The sequence below is a fragment of the Polypterus senegalus genome, chromosome 5 (genome assembly GCF_016835505.1).
Source record: "Polypterus senegalus isolate Bchr_013 chromosome 5, ASM1683550v1, whole genome shotgun sequence".
Taxonomy (NCBI): Eukaryota; Metazoa; Chordata; class Cladistia; order Polypteriformes; family Polypteridae; genus Polypterus; species Polypterus senegalus.
Genome location: NC_053158.1, coordinates 106,512,684 through 106,535,774, shown reverse-complemented (window position 1 = coordinate 106,535,774; position 23,091 = coordinate 106,512,684). Strand labels below are relative to the sequence as shown.

The following is a 23,091-nucleotide window of genomic DNA, read 5'->3' as shown; positions in this document are numbered from 1 at the left end:
TTTATATATATATATATATTTATTTTACACACACAAAATTAACAAACAAAATCAGGCAGGTGCATAAATTTGGGCACCACAAAAAAGAAATGAAATCAATATTTAGTAGATCCGCCTTTTACAGAAATTACAGCCTCTAAACGCTTCCTGTAGGTTCCACTGAGAGTCTGGATTGTGGTTGAAGGCATTTTGGACCATTCCTCTTTACAAAAAATCTCTAGTTCATTCAGGTTTGATGGCTTCTGAGCATGGACAACTCTCTTTAACTCACACCACAGATTTTCATTTATATTCAGGTCTGGGGACTGAGATGGCCATTCCAGAATGTTGTACTTGTTCCTCTGCATGAATGCCTTCGTAGATTTTGAGCAGTGTTTCGGGTCGTTGTCTTGTTGAAAGATCCAGCCCCGACGCAGCTTCAGCTTTGTCACCGATTCCTGGACATTGGTCTCCAGAATCTGCTGATACTGAGTTGAATCCATGCGTCCCTCAACTTTGACAAGATTCCCAGTCCCTGCACTGGCCACACAGCCCCACAGCATGATGGAACCACCACCATATTTTACTGTAGGTAGCAGGTGTTTTTCTTGGAATGCTGTGTTCTTTTCCTCCATGCATAACGCCCCTTGTTATGCCCAAATAACTCAATTTTAGTTTCATCAGTCCACAGCACCTTATTTCAAAATGAAGCTGGCTTGTCCAAATGTGCTTGAGCATACCTCAAGCGGCTCTGTTTGTGCTGTGGGCGGAGAAAAGGCTTCCTCTGCATCACACTCGCATACAGCATCTCCTTGTGTAAAGTGCACCGAACGGTTGAATAATGCACAGTGACTCCATCTACTGCAAGATGATGATGTTGTAGGTCTTTGGTGCTGGTCTGTGGGTTGACGGACTGTTCTCACCATTCGTCGCTTCTGTCTATTCGAAATCTTTCTTGGTCTGCCACTTCGAGCCTTAACTTGAACTGAGCCTGTGGTCTTCCATTTCCTCAATATGTTCCTAACTGTGGAAACAGACAGCTTAAATCTCTGGGACAGCTTCCCCTAAACCATGATGATGAACAATCTTTGTCTTCAGGTTATTTGAGAGTTGTTTTGAGACCCCCATGTTGCTACTCCTCAGAGAAAATTAAAAGGGAGGAGGGAAACTTACAATTGGCCCCCTTAAATACTCTCATTATAGGATTCACCTGTGTATGTAGGTCAGGGGTCACTGAGCTTACCAAGCCAATTTGAGTTCCAATAATTAGTTCTAAAAGTTTTGGAATCAATAAAATGACAACGGTGCCCAAATGTATGCACCTGCCTGATTTTGTTTGAACAATTATTGCACACTTTCTGTAAATCCAATAAACTTCATTTCACTTCTCAAATATCACTGTGTGTGTCTCCTATACGATATATTTAACTGCCATTTTTTATCGTAACAACCAACAATTTATACAGGAAAATGACTATTAACAAGGTTGCCCAAACTTTTGCATCCCACTGTATATATTTGTGTATACATACATATTAAAAAAAAAAATGACATACATTACATACATAATGCATGCTTTCAACAGTTAACAAAATAAAGTACACTTCACAAAATAAACAAACAAAAGAAATTATACAATTGAAAAAAGTAAATGACTAATTTGTATTTTGAATTTAATTTGAAGTTTACCCACATTAATGTTTAACTTCTAATTGTCAGATATTTTTGACTATTATTCTGGTGCATTGGTATAACGTATAAAACTGTGCCTATTTTAATGGCATTAATGAAAAATGAATTGTATTTTGACATGAAAGTGTGAAACTAGAAAAAATAGTATTTTGACAGAAACATGCCAAATGGTTTGTGACTAGACCAATGTGCCATCTAAGTATATCTTTAAATGATAAAGGTATAATAAATAAAATCATGTAGATACACATCAGGAGCTTCAGTTAATGTCTACTTGATGGAAGGGGTCAAAGGAGAATGGGCAGAGTGGTTCAAGCCCACTGAAAAGCTACAATAATGCAGATAACCACACTGTACAACTGTGATGTGCAGAAAAGCATCTAACAATACACAACACTTTGAACTTTGTGGAAGATGAGGTAGAACACCACAAGACCATGTGGGGTTCCACTCCAGTCAGCCAAAAGCAGAAAGCTGAAGCTGTAGTGAGCACATCCTCACCATAACCTGGACAACTAAAGACTGGAAAAAAAAATGTAGCCTGTGCTGATGAATCTCAATTTCCGCAAGGTTTAAAACGTTTAAAAACGAGATGTGCTTTGGGAGGGAAATATTACTGATCAAATGAGGTGTAATCTTTTAACTTGCACTGTCACGCATTTATAAGAGAGATGAAGATAAAAGGAGGAAGGCTTTGCATTCATTATAAGATTGAAAAGAGCACATTCATCCAAGGGATCTCAAACGCATCCATACTTAAATACATAGGACTGTAGGATGTGGGAGGTCTGGCAACGCTAACAGTTGTAGGAAGTCGTATAGAATAGAATGCTGTCTCACAGTTACACATTGAGTACAGGGAACAACAGCCCAAGTAATTTTCAAACTCTGGATTTGTACACAAGCATGCACAGTAACAAAGTCTGATCAGTCATGTAAGAAACCTTCAAAACAGTAAAACAAAGTATGTTTAACAAGAGTTCTGAAATAAGATTCATGTAAAACTGACTTTACACAGGAAGTTTTAAAGTTAGGAGGAATTAAAAAAAAATAAAAATACTCCAAGGCTTTTTTATTTTTTTTATTTTAACCAACTAATGATTCAAAAATTAACAGTGTGGTTCTCTGACAAATCAGACTTTAAAAGCATGTTGTTACAAAAAAACAGTTTGTTAAAATGCAAATATCTGGAATTGTCCTGGAATTCACAAATTCAACAGTAAAGAGATGTTTGAGGGGCGGCACAGTGGCGCAGTGGTAGCACTGCTACCTCGCAGCAAGGGCACCTGGGTTCGCTTCCCGGGTCCTCCCTGCGTAGAGTTTGCATGTTCTCCCAGTGTATGCGTGGGTTTCCTCCCACGGTCCAAAGACATGCAGGTTAGGTGGATTGGCGATTCAAAATTGGCCCTAGTGTGTGCGTGGGTTTGAGAGCGTCCTGCGGTGGGTTGGCACCCTGCCTGGGATTGGTTCCTGCCTTGTGCCCGGTGTTGGCTGGGATTGGCTCCAGCAGACCCACCCCGTGACCCTGTGTTTGGATTCAGCGGGTTGGAAAACGGATGGATGGATGTTTGAATTTTTAATATTTATTTTAAGTAGTATTTTTCAGTTGCTGGAGAGAAATGTCACAGAATAAATGTAAAATATACCCATACTAAAATACATCAGGTAGTTCATGATGGATCACTCTTTATAAACACTATGCTGAAATCCCCTCCAAGATTATCAACTCCTCATTTGCTGTTACACTGGTGGATTCCCCATCTCTGACACATATTAACATTTAAGCCCTGTGTTGTAGTTTGAATTTATGAATGCCAATACTAGTTTACTTAAATGACAGGTAATCACTTGACAGATATACCAGTATTTTAAAGGTTTTATTAGTATTTATACATTATATCAGGTATTACAGACAAAGGCACCATATTCGTCACTTGACTAGTAAACTTTAATAAAAAGCCATTGGAAGCGATTTGTTTTTGTCATAGAAGAGAGTATCATAAAATCGAACTTTCACTGGTATCAAATACAAATATTCTGGTGTAATGACATCACTATCATTTTTTACATACACATACCCCCACCCACCCCACGTGTCACAGCTTTTAAAATAAAATTAAGAGAATTTAAAACTGTGTGTGAAAGTGCATGTACTCTTACAGCTTTCTCTTTGTTCCTAGCAGAGTTCTGAAAGGACTGCACTTTTCTTACTGTTTAGACATCCAGGAGCCATGTGTGCTTTTCATGTTAAATATTTTAAGTTTTCTTGTATAATGTCAAACTTCACACCAAACCTCTTCACTTTTCTTAATAAGAAGGCAATGGTGCTGCGTTTCATTTAATGATATTTAACGGCTACTTTACGTCTCATAGGTTTGCTTTAGCATTTTCCTTTTTGGCAAATGGTTTTGATAGTCACTGGTAATGATAGTGACTATCATGCCCAAGGACATCCAGTTGGCCCGATGTATCCGCGGAGAACGTGCATAAAGGCAGACCTTCAGTATTATACTACAAAGGCTCTTTTCCTTACTTACGGTCTCTTGAACTTTTGCAGATGGAGTTACTATGCATTTTGAGGTTTTCATTCCCATATTAAAATAAACTCTTAAATTTGTGGACCACATATTAACCTTGGGAGTGATACATCTTTGTAAATAAAGCTCACACTTAGAGGTAACTTATTAGCATTTGCTGTAATGGAAGACTAGCACATGTGTGTAAACTATAAACCTCAATAAAGTTTACACCGGCTACTGTTCAAATTCCCTTTTATTTTATTCCCTTTAACAAGTTCAGATGAGTCTGAAAGACTTAGAGACAAACTGCCAATAATCTACAAGCAAGTCACAAGCTGCCAGAAACAATGAATAAGAAAAAAAAAAAAAAAACCAGGAAGGGAGCAAATACTTTTAAACAGCACAGCTGTATGTATGTATGTATGTATGTATGTATGTATGTATATAGAACTCTGATTTTTAGAGAGAGAAAGTACTCCATTCATGAAGAATGTTAGGGGTGCCAAAAATGACTGTGATATTACCACTGAGATGCTATGTTCCATGGAAGGCATTAACAGGCATTGAAGCCACAAGCTTCACTACCAAACAAAAACAAAAAACATGACTGAAATGGATAAAATATGGAGTTTTACCTTGCATTTGTACAAGAAATTCCGTTTTGATTCGCCTAGCAGCTTCACTTTCATTTTCACTTCTTGACCCACACAAAGAATCAATCTCATCAATGAAGATAATCGATGGTTTATGTTCTCTGGCTAGTTGGAACAGATTCTTTACAAGCCTTCACAAAAGTGAAAACAACATTTAAATAGCTTTACTTTATTTCTATATTTTAGTACTATGATGTTTAACTAAATATTCTCCCAATCCTAAAACAGTTCAAGTTATTCATCAGTGAGCAAGTTCATGAATATCACTTCTGTTCCACTTTAGCACTGGCTTTAAATCAAACAGCAAATCAATTTTAAAATCCTTATCCTGACATTTAAACCTCAACGATTTACTTCACCATACTTTGCACAGCTTTTCCAGACCTCATTTTCAAATGGCACTCTTACATTCGTCAGTTCATGGCCCAATTATTTTATTTGGGAGATTACCCCATTTCTATGAAGTTTAGATCAGATTTTGTACTGAACTGCAATAACAAAACTACTAAAAATGTTTATAACAGCAATCTAGAAAGCATCTTTATATAAATGGAAAAAGGCACTATTACTTACTTTTCACTTTCTCCAAGCCATTTAGATACTAAATCTGAAGAAGATATTGAGAAAAACGTGGAGTTGTTGGCTTCTGTTGCTACTGCTTTGGCTAGATAGGACTTTCCAGTTCCAGGTGGACCAAACAGAAGAATTCCCCTCCATGGTGTTCTTTTACCTAAAAAAATAAATAAATAAATAAATAAAAATATATATACTGTAATATATATGAAAAAAAAAAAACATTTATATTATACTGTAATATAATAAGTCAATTTACTTTACTATTCACTGGAAGTAGTTTGCAGTGTTTTATCCTTATATACATCAATTTGTTAAACCCATTAAGCATTTCACACTGAGAGGCATCACTTAATTATGCTTGCTCCCCAATTTAAAAATGAATGACAAGTTATTTGCTCAGGGTGACTACGACCATAAATATTTAAGAAGGTTATTTCCAAATAATTACACATTCCTGCATCTAACACACTGTATACAATAAATGCATCATTTATAAGCAAACTAAATAAGTTCTAATAGAAAGGAGGCACAAACACAATACAGAAACATTTCTAAATTAAACATCTTGTTCATGAGCTACTAATATACTTAGACTAAGCAAACATTTAAATGAGAATATTTTGCATGATGTCTGTACTGTCTTGCTGTTGGAAAGTGGATGTGAATACAGGCTTTATTTCAGAATAATTTTGTGCAATATTGATACCTGTAAAAAGATGAGGAAATTTAATTGGAAGAATTACAGCTTCCTTTAATGCTTCTTTGGCTCCTTCTAGTCCAGCAACATCATTCCATTTCACATTTGGTTTCTCCATAACAATTGCCCCTAAAATACAAATTCTGTTAGTAATGAGCACTATCACACTTGAAATGACTACAAATATGTATTGAATTAAATTGATTTCAGAGTTTAAATATAATTTCTGTAATTATAGGTCAAGAACGTGGAAATGCTTTTTTTAGCCAGCACAAAACAAATTAGACATTAAAATTTAAGGAGAAAGAAAGCAAAAGTTTTAGTTACCCCAAGACAACAAAACACTGAATTTACCTTGAAGTTGATTTTGGAATTTCTTTTTCTCAGGGTCAATTTCTTCATCACTATCAGTCCTAAAGAGAAAAATTCTTAAGATTAAAACTGGCTTGCACCTAAAAGCAATCATAACTCTAAACAGGTATTTTATAATATAATAGTGTGTTGAGAATTTAAAAAAACAAAAACTAGAAAGTCAGTGGTAAGGAAAATTAAACAATACATGCAAGGCTTTTCATACTAGATAAAACATTTAAAAAAGCTATGGACAAAGTAAAACATGGGAAGCACTTTACAACCAATTAAACACGCACACACACACTCATATGTAACCTTTTAAAAGTTGTCGGCTTAAATCAAGTACAACTTGTAACTCCTTTTAACATTTTCTCCCTTTTTTTTTTTTAAAACAAAAAAGGGAACTAGCCATCAATAAATTTACCAGCCCATAATTCTGGGTCACAGGTAGCTAGGTCTTCTCTCAGCAGCAAAGTGATAATCAACCTCAACACACACACTCCACCACACTTGTATTCATACAACATTTTTTGACAAACAGTATGTGACATTTAGCTTTTGAATGATTATAAAAAATATGAAAGTTAAATAGGTATTTAGGAAAAAAAAAAAAAAAAAAAAAGTGTCCAAAATTATAAACATTTCTCCGTTATCTGCCTTTAATTTTTGATGTTAAATTTTCTTTTTTCAGATCAGTGGCTAATACCAATACACTTCCTAAACATATATTTGGAAAAGCACAGCTCTAAGAAAATTACTAATAAAGATTTTTTAAAACTAAAACAAAGCCCAAATATATGATTTTGCAAAATTTAGTCCTTTGACCAGCATTCTAAATTTAGAGTAACAAATCCTAAAATGAAATATGGACTTCAATGATATTTTTTACTTTAAAGCACTCAATATTAGTTTAATGCAACATTATTATATGTTGGACAAAATCTTAAAAACAAAAGTAAATCAGCAGTTTGCCTAAAGCATTAGACCTAGTATCTTATTGTGCAGCCTTCTGCAGCTATGCGCACTGCACAATTTTGGCCCATTCTTCCAGGTAGATTTGATCCAAATTGCTCAGGTTAGTCAGATAAAGCTTTTGCACAACTTTCCAATAGTGCCACAGATTATATAACCGATTGAGATTAGGGCTTTGACTGGGCCATAGTAGGATATTCATCTTTCAGTCCTTGAGTCACTCCATGGTTTCTCCAGACTTGGATTTGAAATTGTTGCCCTGCTAAAAGAGTAACTTTTTACCCAGTAGGGCTTTTAGATACAATGTCACTATTCAAATAGAATTTCAATGCATTAGAAAAATGTGCTATTCAATGATAAGAACCTCGCATTCAAACGTAATAAAAAAGTGAATTGCACTGCCTCACACTATTTTAGCATTGCGTTATTCTAGAAAAGAATATTTAATATTGCTGTATTTTAAAGATCTGTTTTTGAACACAACTTCCTCAATCATTCTTTATGCAAATTTTAAGTGATTAGCCAGTATCGTCATTAGTAAAATTAAAAACCTTCTACTTTTTAAAATATGCCACTTTACAATGCATTTTAGGACTCCCCCCACACTGTGCCAATCTTTACAGAAGCATATTTGGGCCACAGAGGAAAAAAAAAATTCACTTTAATCTCATCGTTTATTTCTTCATTTAAGACAAAATTTCGACTTTAATCTCTTAGTTTATGTCTTCATTAACACAGAAAATTGGAAACTTCATTTTAAAATCTAGGTTTAATTTTACTAGTTTCTCACACCCCATTGCAACTAAAGTTGCACGTTAAATGCTTCATATTCCAAGTGCTCACCGACCTGGTTGTTAATCGCTATGTGCTTTTTAAACATTCTTCCTCTTGTACAAAGAGGCTCTGCATAGAATACACTAAATTCATAATGTTATAGCTCTCTGAACATTTAGAATCCTAAGATTTATACCCAATACCATTTATATGAAGAAATTGATTAAAATATGTATATTACATTACACAGAAAAATTGTTAACTTCATTTAAATAATTTACACTGTTAAAAATTAAACATGTGAAGTGGATGATGGTGCACTCGTTCCTCGCTATAGGAGGCCACATCTCTGGAGTATTCCTGAATGGAGTTTCCTCGGCGTGCTCTGTGTTAATTCCAAAGGCATCTAGGTTAGAGGATTTGGTGATGCTAAATTGACGCTAATGTATATTCACCTTGAGATAAGCTGGTGCCCCATCCAGGGATTGTTCCTGCCTTGTGTCTGATGTTTCTTGGGGTGGACGCAACCACGGATGGAGTGATGGAATAATTAAACATGTATAACAGCCATATCAACATGTACCAACCCCAGTTTCCAGTCTGTGGTTTTCTTCCTCCACATAATCACTGCACTATCAAAGTCTTTGGATAATAAATCTAGTTATAAACATAGAACACTGAGTGTTTCACACTTTTAAGGAACACTGAAAAAATCCTTGTTATACAAGTGTAATTATTCAGTCCATCCACCCAGGTAAAACTCTGGTAAAAAATGGTTACAACTGTCTGGATCTAAATATCTTGTCAAAGTATCAACTGATGCCATAAATTACTTAACTTAAAATTCTTAATGCCAGGCAAATTTTTTGTAGTTTTTTTAGCTCCCTTTAATCCGTCTTATCCCCACAAGTCGTTTTCTTTTCTTCGTAGGGATGCTATATTTAGACCAATGTTTTATAGATATCGGTTGGGATGGCTGCCATAACAGCAGGGGGTTGTTGAACTTTTACTGCACTTGTACTGTACAGTTATTTTATTGTTTAATTTTGCATGGTTTTGTGAATGGTCACCTTGACATATGACAAGTTTAAAATTGCTTGTTAAAATATTCGTATGTAGTTAAATCTGGTTGGGTGTAACCTAAAACAGTTGATGCCAAATTTACTTGGTGTACATCTAACATTCACTGCAATTGTAACCTATATGTATTCTACTGTGATTTAATTCTACATTTATTAGCAAAAAAAAAAACAAAAAAACACAACACCACTGAAAAAACTGAAATGGCCAACATTACTATTTTCTGTATAGAAGTAAATCACTGCATTTCAGAGTGAAAAACAAGAGGGGAACAGTCAGACATGTAAATAAGAAATTCAGTTAAAATATGTACAGTATCATGAACTCATGAAAGTGGGTTGAATGCTAATGTAAAGAAAAGTAATTTGTGAAACCCATATTTAGGTTGCAAACCAGAAAAGTATAAGTTTGAGATGAGAAGGAGAAATAAAGGACCAACCCTTTGTCATCTGGATGGGATGAGGACTCTTTCACAGGCTTTGAAGGAGGAGCTTTTTCCTTCTTTTTTAGGTATTCTTTCAGCTTTTCTGCTCTGTCCAGATATTCTGTGCATTTTGACCTAATGCTTTGTTTAGCTTTATCTCCTTGTGCTTCATCTGAAAAGAGAACAATGTGTATACACAGATATATATTGTGTGTATAGATTTTTTTTTAAATATATATATAAACACACACTATATATACACACACACGCTTACATAATTTATAGAAAAGTACTTAAAGGCTTTGCCATTAAAATTACATTACAGTCACAGCAGAAATCAGTTTGAAAATATAACAATTAACTTACATTTAACTACATGGAGAAAATACTGTACAGCATGCTGGTACAATCTCAGTGCTTCTTCATAATTTCCTGCTTTATCTTCTTGAGCAGCTTTGCTTGCAAGATCTATAGCTTTCTAAAACAAAAAACCACAATATAATTAGGAGGAAAGACTTAAGTACTTTGTTTTTAATAAAGCTGAACAGGTGTACAGCCTCCCTTGTAAATACAGTAATCCCTCGTTCCAGAACCCCCCATAATAGGTGAAAATCCGCGAAGTAGAAACCATATGTTTGTATGGTTATTTTTATATAATTTTAAGCCCTTATAAACTCTCCCACACTGTTTATAAATATTCTCCGCACAGTTATACAGTAAGTAAGTAAAAAGCAAATACAACACACTATCTTTAATGCTAAGTAGTAATTAGGCACGTAAATACTCATTTAAAATGCGGTGATGCTACAATGTTAACCAATCTCAGTTTGATGCTCTCTGGGGCTAGTTGGGAGATCTACATACAGTATGTCCTTGAGGAGCCTGCATGACTCAAGGACCTTGTACAGCTACTCTGAATGTTGGGAACATGAAGCCTAAATAGATACAGCTCATGTCATCAGTAGTATTGGTAGTTACAAGAAGATGTGACACAAAATTGAAAAGGGTTTGTCTTGCAGATTAGAGTTTCATTTTAATTCTAGTGGAAATTATGTTGGGAGGAGGACTTCTGGATATTAAAATTGAGGTATTTGTTGGTCAAAATGAGCAATTTTAATTTTCATTTGTGGAAAATGCTGCAACAGGTCACGACTAATTACTTTTGCGGAGCTTAAAATGAAGTGATTAAAATCCAAAAGCACTTGCAAGCATGCAAGTGGGACACCATATGTTATAGCAGAACCTGTTGGGCTCTTTAGACACAGTCTTAACATAGCACAAGAAGCACATTTTGGATAACTGCTTTAATGTTTGCCAAGACATGTTTTTTTTTTTTCCTTCTTGCTGGTTAGAGTATCCAAGATGCATTGAACTCTGTTAATACAGGACTGTGACTGTACTTGTTTGTGACTTCATGTCATTTTGCACAATACTCCAGTATAATCACAGTAACCCACTCTCACCTCGGAGTACTGCATCCTCCAACCATCCTTCTGCTGATATCAGCATAGGTGAGACATCCCCACCCACAATTACAGCAGCCCATGTGAGCAGAGAGCTGAAAAGACTTCGTGCCAGCAAAGCAGCAGGTCCAGATGGTGTATCGCCACGACTGCTGAAGGCATGTGCGTGGACACTGGGGAGTCCTCTACAGCGCATCTTCAACCTGAGCCTGGAACAGGGGAGAGTCCCAAGGCTTTGGAAAACATCTTGTATCACCCCTGTCCCAAAGGTATCACATCCTAGTGAGCTGAATGACTTCCGGCCTGTTGCTCTGACGTCACATCTTCTGAAGACCATGGAGCGGCTGCTGCTTCACCACCTGAGGCCACAGGTCCGTCATGCCCTCGACCCTCTGCAGTTCGCATACCAGGAGAAGGTGGGAGCGGAGGATGCCATCATCTATATGCTACACCGATCCCTCTCCCAACTGGACAGAGGCAGTGGTGCTGTAAGAATTATGTTTTTGGACTTCTCTAGCGCCTTCAACACCATCCAACCTCTGCTCCTTAGAGACAAGCTGACTGAGATGGGAGTAGACTCACACCTGGTGGCATGGATCGTGGACTATCTTACAGACAGACCTCAATATGTGCGTCTTGGGAACTGCAGGTCTGACATTGTGTTCAGCAATACAGGGGTGCCGCAGGGGACTGTACTTTCTCTGGTCCTGTTCAATCTATATACATCAGACTTCCAATATGACTCGGAGTCCTGCCACGTGCAAAAGTTCGCTGATGACACTGCTATTGTGAGCTGCATCAGGTGTGGGCAGGAGGAGGAGTGCAGAAAGTTAATCAAAGACCTTTGTTAAATGGTGCGACTCAAACCACTTACACCAACAAGACCAAGGAGCTGGTGGTGGATTTTAGGAGGCCTAGGCCCCTCATGGACCCTGTGATCATCAGAGGTGACTGTGTGCAGAGGGTGCAGACCTTTAAATATCTGGGAGTGCAGCTGGATGACAAATTGGACTGGACTGCCAATACTGATGCTCTATGTAAGAAAGGTCAGAGCAGACTATACTTTCTGAGAAGGTTGGCATCTATTGGACACTAACAATAAAAATAAACATATTTGTAGACTAGAAGTATACACAGCTTTAAGTACAATTGCAAAACCTACATAATCATATGGGATGTAATCTAAAGACACAGTACTGTGAATTCTCCGTATAATACATATCTCCAAATGGTTTTCAACAGCTATAAACTGTCTGCTACAAATATCTATCAAGTGTAAGATGAAGAGTTGCATTGCTAAAATATTCAGTCATCTTGGGAATTTGAATTAACAGATGTGGCACATTTCCTGGTGTAGCACAGCTGGAACAAAGTTAAATTTATTTTAAGATGAGCACTTTCACTCAAAAACTTCACTAGCCAATAGCCATTCTAGCATAGATCAGTCTCCCTCCCCCACTACCCCCAAACATTGCATCCATACTTTAGGAATATATGGTTCCAAAGAGTACAGTCTTAGTGGCTGCAGCAAAGACAAGAGAAAGCAACAATTTTATTTAAAAAAAAAAGTCATCTTTTCTAAATTTAACAAAAGATTACAATCAGTTTGTCCTCCCCCACCCCTTCTAGTGCACAAAGAGTACAACAAAGCACAGAAGAGCCTTGTAAAAGTAAGAGAAGGGGGGTGAAGTTGGTGATTGGTGATAACATTCTTCTCTTGCACTTGTGCCCCTTATGACTAGGTACTGACTTGTGGCTAGAAGTGGACTCTTGCATCGTCAGCAGGAACTACACTTTCCCTTAAGAATTAGGTGCGTACATTTCCTTGCCGAGGCTGCAGGCTGAATGCACTTTTTTGGGTTACTGAAAGCATTGTCTCCTTTGAGGTTCTTGGGGCTAAACTCTCTGTAATCCCTGTGAATATCCTGGGGACAGTGATCATTTACTGAAAAATCAATTCTGTGACTGAACCCAATCAGGTTAAGAAGCATTAATTAATTAACTCGTGCTATAAAGAGTTAAGGTTTTTCCCTATGAAAAACAGCAAAACCCGACTATAAATAAGAGCTGAAGAAGACGCCTCCATACCACAGACAAATGGCCATGTGACAAAGCAAAGAGGTACATTCCACTGCAAGTAAAAAGTTTCTCACATGAATCCAGAAGAATAAAAACGGTCCACAAAGTACCAAACATCTCCTTTGTTAAAGGCTGGCATCAATAAACTGCTTTTTATGTGCAAAGATAAATCAGAACTTTAAACAGCTAGAGCAATATGGTAGCAATGTCAAACTGCATTGTTTCTTTAAACTAAGTTCTGTTCTCTGCTTTCAGTACAGGTTGTGTACATTTCAATGACATGTGCACCAGCTGCAGTAACCAACAATTCATATGAAATGAATGAAATCTGCAGTTCGGAGTACAGCCTATGACACATTATGCAACTTTTCCAGCATTTTTCACTCATAACTTTTAAACTCATATCCTATTAAATAATCTTATGGAATTGGAGGCAGTCAGTGGCAGGCTCCTGTGAAGCCAATCACCCAATATGACATAGCCAGAGACTAAGGCCAGCTACTCCTTGACATGCTCCAATAAAATCAAACAGGTTTAATTTTGTCTTTAGTACAGGAGAGCGGACAACCAACGAATTCTCATCTAGTAGCAGAAATAGAATTTAGTGACAAGTAATAAGAAACACTCAAAACAGAAGAAGCGCTTGTCTGCCTAATGTCTCTATTTTAGTAAAAAAAAAAAATAAATAAAAATGCAGTGACTGCATCTGAGCTCACTGTAGCTATTAATCCTTTGTACAGTGTCGGCTCCATCAGGTAGCACAGAGGCTGTGGACCTCACAAAACAAAAGAGAAGCTTATCCATCTGATGTCTCGTATTTTACATACCATAACAGAATGACGAGAAAAGGAAAAAAAAAAAAAAAAATGAAGGGCCAAGATTACAGCTGAACTCCCTGTAGCCATTAACCCGTTGAAAGGTCTCGGCTCCATCAGGCAACACATTATTGGCTGTCAGAAAAAGGGGCGAGCATGAATGCAATTTTCAGTCATGAAATTTGTTCAGCTACAAGATCAACAACTGTGGTCAGGAAATCTCACATACCCCACAACAAATTTACATTATGACATCCATTTTAAAGAGAGAGTCACACTTCTGGTACCATGTGTTTCTTCTCTTTCAGACTCTGCAAATACTAATAAATACTATTGCACTTCTGGCTTTTCTTCAATCAACCAATTAACATGGTTTGATTACAGCACAAGTGAAACTTGCCTTTCCAAGCATAACAGACTGCTTAAGTAAAAGAATCAGTTGTGCAGGCAATGATATTTAATGCAGATCCTAACAAATGCTGCATCTGAATTTCTGAGGGAAAATGAATAAGATTATAGGCTTAGGTGGTGTTGAATGCAACACAGTATCAAGTGTCAGATTAACTACTGCTTCTTATACACTCTTAGTAGTATACCGGGGCTCTTCGTTGAAGACAAATTCATGGTTATATCAAAAGCAGGCCAGCCAATGGCAGCACAGTTGCAAACAGGCCACTGATGTGTTGAGTAAAAAAATATACTAGAGTCATTCAAACAGAAAATATATAAGAAAACTCACAAAAAAATGGAGTATCTGTCACACTTGCCACAAAGAGTAAGGTTTCTAGTGAATCCAAAGAGCTCCACTCATTGCAATGGAAAAAAAGGTGCAACTGCAATGGACTAAAAAAGGTACATAAACAAAGGGACATCAGACAATAAAAAAAAACCATAAGAGCAAAGGCACATATACGCCTTGCTGGACAAATGCCAGGAACAGGAGTTTGGATAATGAAATTGTTTTCTGAAAGAATAGGAAGAACAAACAAAAAAATAATTTGTACATTTTAAAGTAAAAAAGGCTGCCATTTCACCTGCTCTAATAAATGGGAGACTTAGTTCAAACAGCCCAGATTCTGCAAATATTTAGGGTTCCAGGCTGATAAGCAGGATTATTAATTTTTTATTTTAATTTAAAAAAAAAAAACACACTATGCCCTGACCAGGGTTAGGATTTTTCAAATAATTACATGTTCGACATTAATTGGTTTATTTTGCCCACTTTATCTATTCATATTACATTAAACCAATGTTCGGATTACCTGAGTAACTAAAATACACTAGTTGAGTATGTATACAGTGCCTTTCAAAAGTACATAAGGCATTCACCAAAGTTCTAACTTTACTGAGCAACAAATCGTACAATATTTTGTTCTCTATGACATCATTTCAAATTACTGAAATATATATTTGAGGAAAAGCTAAATAGGAATGTTGTTTACATAGGTTTTCATTATGAGAGCTATAGGTTTATAAAACACTCCAACAACAATTGCTCAAGACCCAAGACCTAGGGCTACACACTCTAACAAAATCAGTAATGACACAAACCATGAAAATGTGAAGTGCAAAATAAGCCAAACTGTAAGTGATCCCAATCATGAAGTTGTGTATATTTACCAGCTGTCCTGACAAAAACAAAAATTTCACAATTTAGAAAAAAGTTTTTGTGAAAATACTATGCAATGCAGAAGATGGAAACTGAACTTCTGTCTAGTGATTCAGAATAGCAGTAGTGAAAAATGAAACAGGAAAAAAAAAAAAAAATTTTAAAAATTAAAAAAAAAAAAAACACAATATCAGAATGTGATGCAGATGAAGCATTCATAAATAAAAATACAGGTAATTCCAAAACAAAATCAACATACAGTGCATCTGGAAAGTATTCACAGCACATCACTTTTTCCCACATTTTGTTATGTTACAGCCTTATTCCAAAATTGATTAAATTCATTTTTTTCATCAGAATTCTACACACAACACCCCATGATGACGCTGTGAATACTTTCTGGGTGCACTGTATATTAATAGATTAATAAATACAACTTAACACTTATTTCACCTGACAGTGTCTGGCTGCATATTCATGGCTACATGCTTACAGAGTCAGAGGTTTACATACACTAAGGGTGAATTCTTTAAAACTCTTTGCAACCCCTCCACAGATTTTATACTAACAAACTATAAATTTGTCATATCGTTTAAGCTACTACTTTGGGCAGAGTAGAATTAATTTTTTCCAAAAACGTTCACAGACAGCTTGTTTCACTTTTTATTGACTATATCAACACCAGAGGGTCACAAGTTTGCATACAATTTTTTACTGAGCCTTTAAACAATGTAAAAATTGCAGAGATTGCAGTCAAGCCTTTAGGTAATTATACATTTAGCTTCCAATAGCCAATTAACCTAACTGGAGTCAACATGTGGATGCAAGTTAAGGCCCACCATCAAATTCACTGTCTCTTTGCTTGACGTACAAAAGAAATCAGCCAATGACCATAAACATTGAAGTAAATCCACTATAGGAGGATTTAAAAAAATAAAAATAAAAAAATAAATCTGCCTTTTGGAGTGGCTCAGTAACAACCTGGACCTTAACTCAGAGATTCTGTGAAATATCCTCAAGAGAGCCTTTCACATCAGACATCTTAAGAATATGACTTAGCTGAAATACTTCTGTAATGAGGAATGGTCCAAAATTCCTCCTGAACATTATGCAGGTCTATCCCACTGCAACCAGAAGTGCTTTCTAGAGGTTATTGCTAAAGGAAGTTTGACCAGCTATTAAACCAAGAGATTTAAAAAAAAAAAAGAAACAATGAATGCCTGATGAGTGTATTCAATAACGACATGAGAGATTACACTTATATGAATGTTATTGGCATAAACATAGTTTTTCTATAACCTGTGACTTAGAAAGTCTTATTACAATCTGTGACCAATTAATGCGGAAAAGAGAACAATTCTGAAGGGTTAACATACTTATCCTTAAAACTGTAAACAACTATAGAAATGCCATCTTCAAATCACATAATGTTAGGGATGTGCTTCGAAAGAAAAAAAAAAACTGGTGGAACAGCAGGACTTCAGGACTTTTAAGCCACTACACACTAGTGGTGAACACTTCTTCAATGTCCCAATATTTCTGTCTCAGAAGACAAACCCTAATAGAAAAGTGGACTCAAATGCCAGAATGTTCTTGCCTGCTGTTAAAGAACACATTCCACAATCATGCCTTCAATTATCACAAACATAATATCCAAGACATATTTGGGCAAATGATAAATGCACTGCATGCTACTATGATATACTTTCCATTGTGCTCAAAAATGGTCTGAGATAGTTGACTGTGTCCTGACTAGCTTTATGTACTGTATATTGGCATAGGATGGCTGTGTCATATAGAGTCCATATAGTTCACTATACCACATTGTCTTGGACACCTTATAGAAAGTACACCCAGTTTAACAGTGTTAGAAGGGACAATCATTTTCAGAAAATGCTTTCAAAAGATTTGTGAAAATGCATTTGACATACTTTACATATGAATGTGAAGATCTTAAAATAAACAGGAAATTACATCTTGAGATAAACTGCATAAGGATTTCCAGTCCAATAAAAACCTGAAAACAGATGTCTTAAACGGAGACTCAAAATTAAATAGTTTATATAAAATAAGTAGATGTTAATTCAAAGATAGTTATAGTGATTCACTTCAAGGTAAATCGAAATGCATTTTATTCGAACTGTAATATACAATGTGCATCAAAGGGTCACTTCACACACACAAAGAAAATTTTTGTTCCACATCCCACATGATATACTGAGTAAGGTGACTAACAATTTCAGGCTGGCTCTGTATGAGTGTCGGAGCATGCAAGAATGAACATAGTGATGTACTAATTCCTTGTCCACTTCATGCTCTCAGGATAGGCTCCAGCAACCTGGAAACTGGAACTGGAATAAGTGAGTTTGAGAATGCCAACAATATAACTTGATAAGCCACTCTTAGAATAAATTGATTGCCCTCATCAAATTGTTCTCGTGTTTTTCTTAAAGATAATGAACCAAATTAAATTTAACAGAAAAAAAAAGATGAAAAACTTGTTTTGTTGATATTTCTGTCCGAATTGTTCGAACTGTTGACTTTTGCAACTTGGAAACACTTATTTATAAGACAAAAAATGTGAATGTGAACCACTTTGTTGAAACCTAGCACATTTATTCTTCATGGAGTATTTGCTGGGACACTTCAGTTTTCATTGAGATCTCTTAGCATGCTGTATACATTTTTGAAATTCCAAACTCTCCCATTGATATTCATTGGCAAATCTGCCTGCCTGAAAACACAGAAACACTGTGTGAATTAGTTTATTTTTTCAACTTAACATTGAGAACAGTCACTTCAGGTTGTAATTTTTTTTTTTTTTTAACTCCCTCAACAGCTGGTCACAATAATAATAAAAACACATTAAAATATCTGCAGTCATGTATACTGAAGTAAGTACCTTGTTTGTTGTAGGATACAGATAGGGATGTAAGCAGGACTGAATATTACCAAATAAGGAAGGTATATATTTATTCAGTTCACTAATAATGATACTGTACTCTATTTATTCAATACAGCAGATGTATTAATCATACACCACCACACAAGGTAAGTACCTTTCCATGCTGGACCAGAATGCAGGGCTAAATGTTGTCTTATGCTAAAAGTCTTGCTTCAGACTCCACACCATTGAAGTGCCTGACTTAGTCAGAGCAGCTCACTCTTTCTGCTGTTTGAAAAAGTGAATGGGTAAGTGAAAAGTTCATGTCCATAAAGTAAAAAAATTAAAGCAATTTACTTTTGTTATAATGTATGAAAGATGTCTTAGTGACACTTTATGCTACAGTGACTAAACATGTACATGGTACTTCCATTACACTAAACATAACCTCACAACTGCATTATCAATCAGTAGTTCTCTATCACTAATTTATTGGCTATCAGCCATGTACAGATGGTAGCTGACAATTTTAGCTGTAGTACAGATTTTAAATTTCCATCTGGTATTTTTTTTTAAACATTTTGTGGTTATGAAATTTAAACTACAAAATTATCCATAGACCCTCTACATCCAACAACAGCACATTAGTTTTTCCATAACTTGGAGTTAAAATCTGCCATCTAGCAATTTTAATCACAATATTTTAAAATGGTATTTTTGAAAAAAAGAAAAAAAAACTGAGAAGAAAAATTAATCATGACTATGATTTAAAATATGGCATATAAAATATACATAAATGAGATGACCTGTTGGTCAGCCTTTTGTTTGTCTACCTTCAACCCATCCTATTCTATAGGTGCATTAATTGCCATAAAACAAAACTGTACACCAACAAAGTTCTTTGTAAGACATTAAAATATGGATAAGCAGAGGCTCCTTAAAGAAGGTGGGTGATGGATTGGATTAGAGTAATCATAATTTTATCAATCTCAAAAGAAATTTTATTTAAGAATAATTTATATGCAATTTAAAAATGATTTCGTTTGCCAAAATGTAGGAATCAAGGAAATTTCTACATTGTACCCTCCCCCTCAACCCCCCATTGCCAGAATGGTTCACAGCAGTCCTAATGCACTTGAATTGTAGATTGGCAAAATCCACAGACTTCATAGCCAATCTCAGATGTTTTTTGTTTGAAATGAAATGTAGAAGATAAATTCCAGATTCCAGAAAAGAATGGCAAGGAAAGCTTGAATGAGAAAAGGCAATTTTTTTAAAGAAAGGTCAGTTTTTAACGGTTACCTGTAAGGGGTGTTGGAACACCTCAAACAACTTTACAACACAGTTCTGGGTTTAAATAAAAATGTGTTTATTTCATTGTGGTAGTGCTACTGCCTCACAGTAAGGAGAACATGGGTTTGCACCCCTGGTTCTCTCTGTGTGTTAGGGCTTTGAGTAGTGAGAAAAGCGCTATATAAAATGTAATAAATTTATTATTTCAGAAAATACGACAACAAGATTTTAGTTTCCTTCCCTCCAGAATGCACAATAAGCAGTACATTTCTCCCACTGCACCTCCCATGTAAACTCATCCACCTCCTCCCGACTCTCACCCAGTGGACAGAGGCACCCCCTTTTATGCTAGTCACTGGAATACTTCTGTTGAAGGAGGTAGTACTCCCAGGTCAGGTGGAAGCCCCTGAAAGTAGGAACAGCCCTCCAGGTACAGGAATGGGCATCCAGTCTGTTGGGGGACCATGTGCTCCTGGGAGGCAGTTCAACACCGTCCATCCATTCACTAAACTGTCCTCCCTGCCAGGTGTATGGAGTTTATGCTAATTGGCACGTCAGCCCAGTCCTGCTGTATGTCACATACCATTAGTCAATTCTCCATACATGGTGCAAACAATCTAGTTTACAAGAACAGTCAATCTAACCCAACAGCCAAAATGTTAAAAAAACATCTAATTAAAAGGTCAGTTCGATTTGGCCATACTGGCATATGCTTATTATTAAGTCATCCACAGGGAATATGCTGTATTACAGTAAATATAAAATGACATTTCTGTTGCCAACGGTTTCAAAGCTAGACATGTTTTGTTAACTTAGCATTTTCTATGTAAACACTCAAACTCCTTTTACAGAATTTAAGCTGTAAGTTATAGTTTAGTGAGTGCATTTTAGATTGAGCAGCTCAAGAGGATTTTGTTGCATGAGTCGATTTGGACCCATATTCCAAGAGTCTTCTGAGGTACTTTCTCAGATTTTTATGATTAAGCACTAAGGGCAGGAAAACTGTATTTTTCACAATTTTTCACCAAATAAGCTATTTTACATAGATATATTTTGCACAAAAACTACTATTGTTAAATGTTTATGTTAATAACGATTGTATTTTTAAGTTGAACTTATTTGACACTGATATTAGTATTTTAGGTCACCACAAATATATCAAAAATTGTTTCTTTGTATCTTTACCAAAATATATTATAGTTTAAAAAACATTAAAAATAACTCTAGGAATTCTAACCACTAACACATCCAATATAAAATTATTCACAGTGTTTACCACCTGAGAAAGTGCTTTCGCATTGAGCTTAGCCACCAATCCACTCTGTCATTAGTGCAACCTTAATGTGTAGGGCACCTTTTGCCATGCATTTGGGAATGCTCTCCTACTGCTCTACTTCTGTTAAGATTCTTCTTATCTCTCTCTTCTCTACCAGTGTACCATCTCATTGGGCACAATAACAGACAAAAGTCTCATAGCTTCTCAATGGAAGAATCCCAAATCTGTCACTTCCTTGGTCCGACAGCGCTCTTTTTACAATCTTGCTTTTTTACAATTATCAGCCGAGTAGATTAATGGGGTACCTGTGCATAATATTAGTAAATGGGCAAAAACTACCTAGCTGAACAAGTCATGGCTTACAGCCTACCACGGATTTCAAGGACACTTTTGAATTACATTTCTTTGCTCAGCAGCATGTGTGTGCCTCTGGAACCAGTGTATTTTATCAATTTTAATTTAATCCACTTTCTTAAATAACTCCACGTTGGGGTGGTTTTTAGATGGGCACATTTGGGTGGCTTTTCCACAAAATTTTATATATGAAAATTTATATTTTCTTTTTTGACAATTTCATATTACATTAATATTTGTTTTTGACATCAACAAAAATTGATGAAAAAAAAAAATAATTTGAGCTCCTTCCAATGGCCTAACCTATGAACTTCTTGCTCACCCAGCCATCAATTGTAGATTAAGGACAAGACAGCTGTGAAGATTCTTCTCATTTATACAGTGCATCTGCAAAGGATATTGAGCACGTTCTCGCGAACAGGCCTCTTCATTGGGGGGTAAACACACTTTTTTCCCATGATGGCAACACAAATTAGATGATCTTAAGTCTCCGACTTAGAGTTTAAAGCCAAACAATAACTAAATACTTCTGTCATATCACCTATGTCCATATATTCATTCTCTTTTCGTTGTTCCGTTTTTTCACCAAGTAATAATTTCCATTTGTTAGCGCTAATGTGATCGTTACTATCAGTTTTTTGAGACTTTCAAATTTTAATACTTTCATAATCTCTAACCTGCTCTGCATGTGTATCACACCAACGTTTTGAACCTCTTTACGACGTTCTACTTTGTCTTTTCTTTCCAACCCTGCTTGGAACGGAGAGCATAGGAACTGTGTCTGACAATAGCAATCACGGAATGACAAGTGATTGGACCATGGGCATGGTTGTAAATGTTTGGGAGGAGGGGCAGGACTTGTCAATATCTCTTGGCAAAAAGTCTTGTCTCACATGACCTGAAATTATCTCAGAGAAAGTCTCGTCTCAGGATTTCCTTTTACAATAAAGACACAGGTACGAGTATCACTATTATTTTTTTGCTAGCATTTCCTGTTGAAGTTGTCACTGCGAACAGCAGAACATGTTAAGAGGCATGTATCAGCAGGTAACACAGACTTTTTAACCTAAGTTCTAATATATACAAATACTTATTTTTAAATGTAAATATTCAAACCATATTTTTTGGCTGATTTGACAGCCCTAGTTACAAATATGATTCAACTAGTGCTATACCAGCCTGCATAAGTAAAGTTATCAAAACCTTGGAGGTTGCTGTGTTGACACACTGCCATTGTACAGGGTCAGCTTGGTCAGGGTGGAGGACCAATATCCATACCCTTTCACGGGGTCTAAAACCTCTAGCAGTGCCCCTGCAGATAAGAATTTAAAATGTTTTTGAGAAAGTTAAAAATGCAATGTGAAAAGACAAAAACAACTAATGTAAGCTTTGTGCCGTTCTTCTGAAAATTAACTAACATCTGTTTAATGGCTAATAAGCATGCAGATGGCATAGTAGACTAGTCACCCGAATCCCACTCCTGGTCATGGTTAGTGCAGACATTACAACGTCTTGCTCGTATTTCTGGGAGACCTGCTCCCATAATCCTAAATATGTCGGGTGTGTGCGCGTAGGACGTTTCTTGACTTGAGGCAAGT

General features: G+C 36.1%; 1 protein-coding gene across 1 annotated transcript in view; it reads right to left on the bottom strand.

Moving 5' to 3' along the window:
• The window catches only part of vps4b (vacuolar protein sorting 4 homolog B), a 31,227-nt gene that overhangs the window by 7,271 nt on the left and 865 nt on the right, over positions 1-23,091 (bottom strand). The window contains exons 2-7 of the mRNA XM_039753197.1: positions 10,087-10,198; positions 9,736-9,892; positions 6,471-6,529; positions 6,126-6,245; positions 5,417-5,573; positions 4,826-4,974 (exon numbers count right to left, since the gene is read on the bottom strand). Of these exons, the coding sequence (XP_039609131.1) occupies positions 4,826-4,974; positions 5,417-5,573; positions 6,126-6,245; positions 6,471-6,529; positions 9,736-9,892; positions 10,087-10,198 (754 nt within the window). The remainder of the gene's footprint in view (positions 1-4,825; positions 4,975-5,416; positions 5,574-6,125; positions 6,246-6,470; positions 6,530-9,735; positions 9,893-10,086; positions 10,199-23,091) is intronic.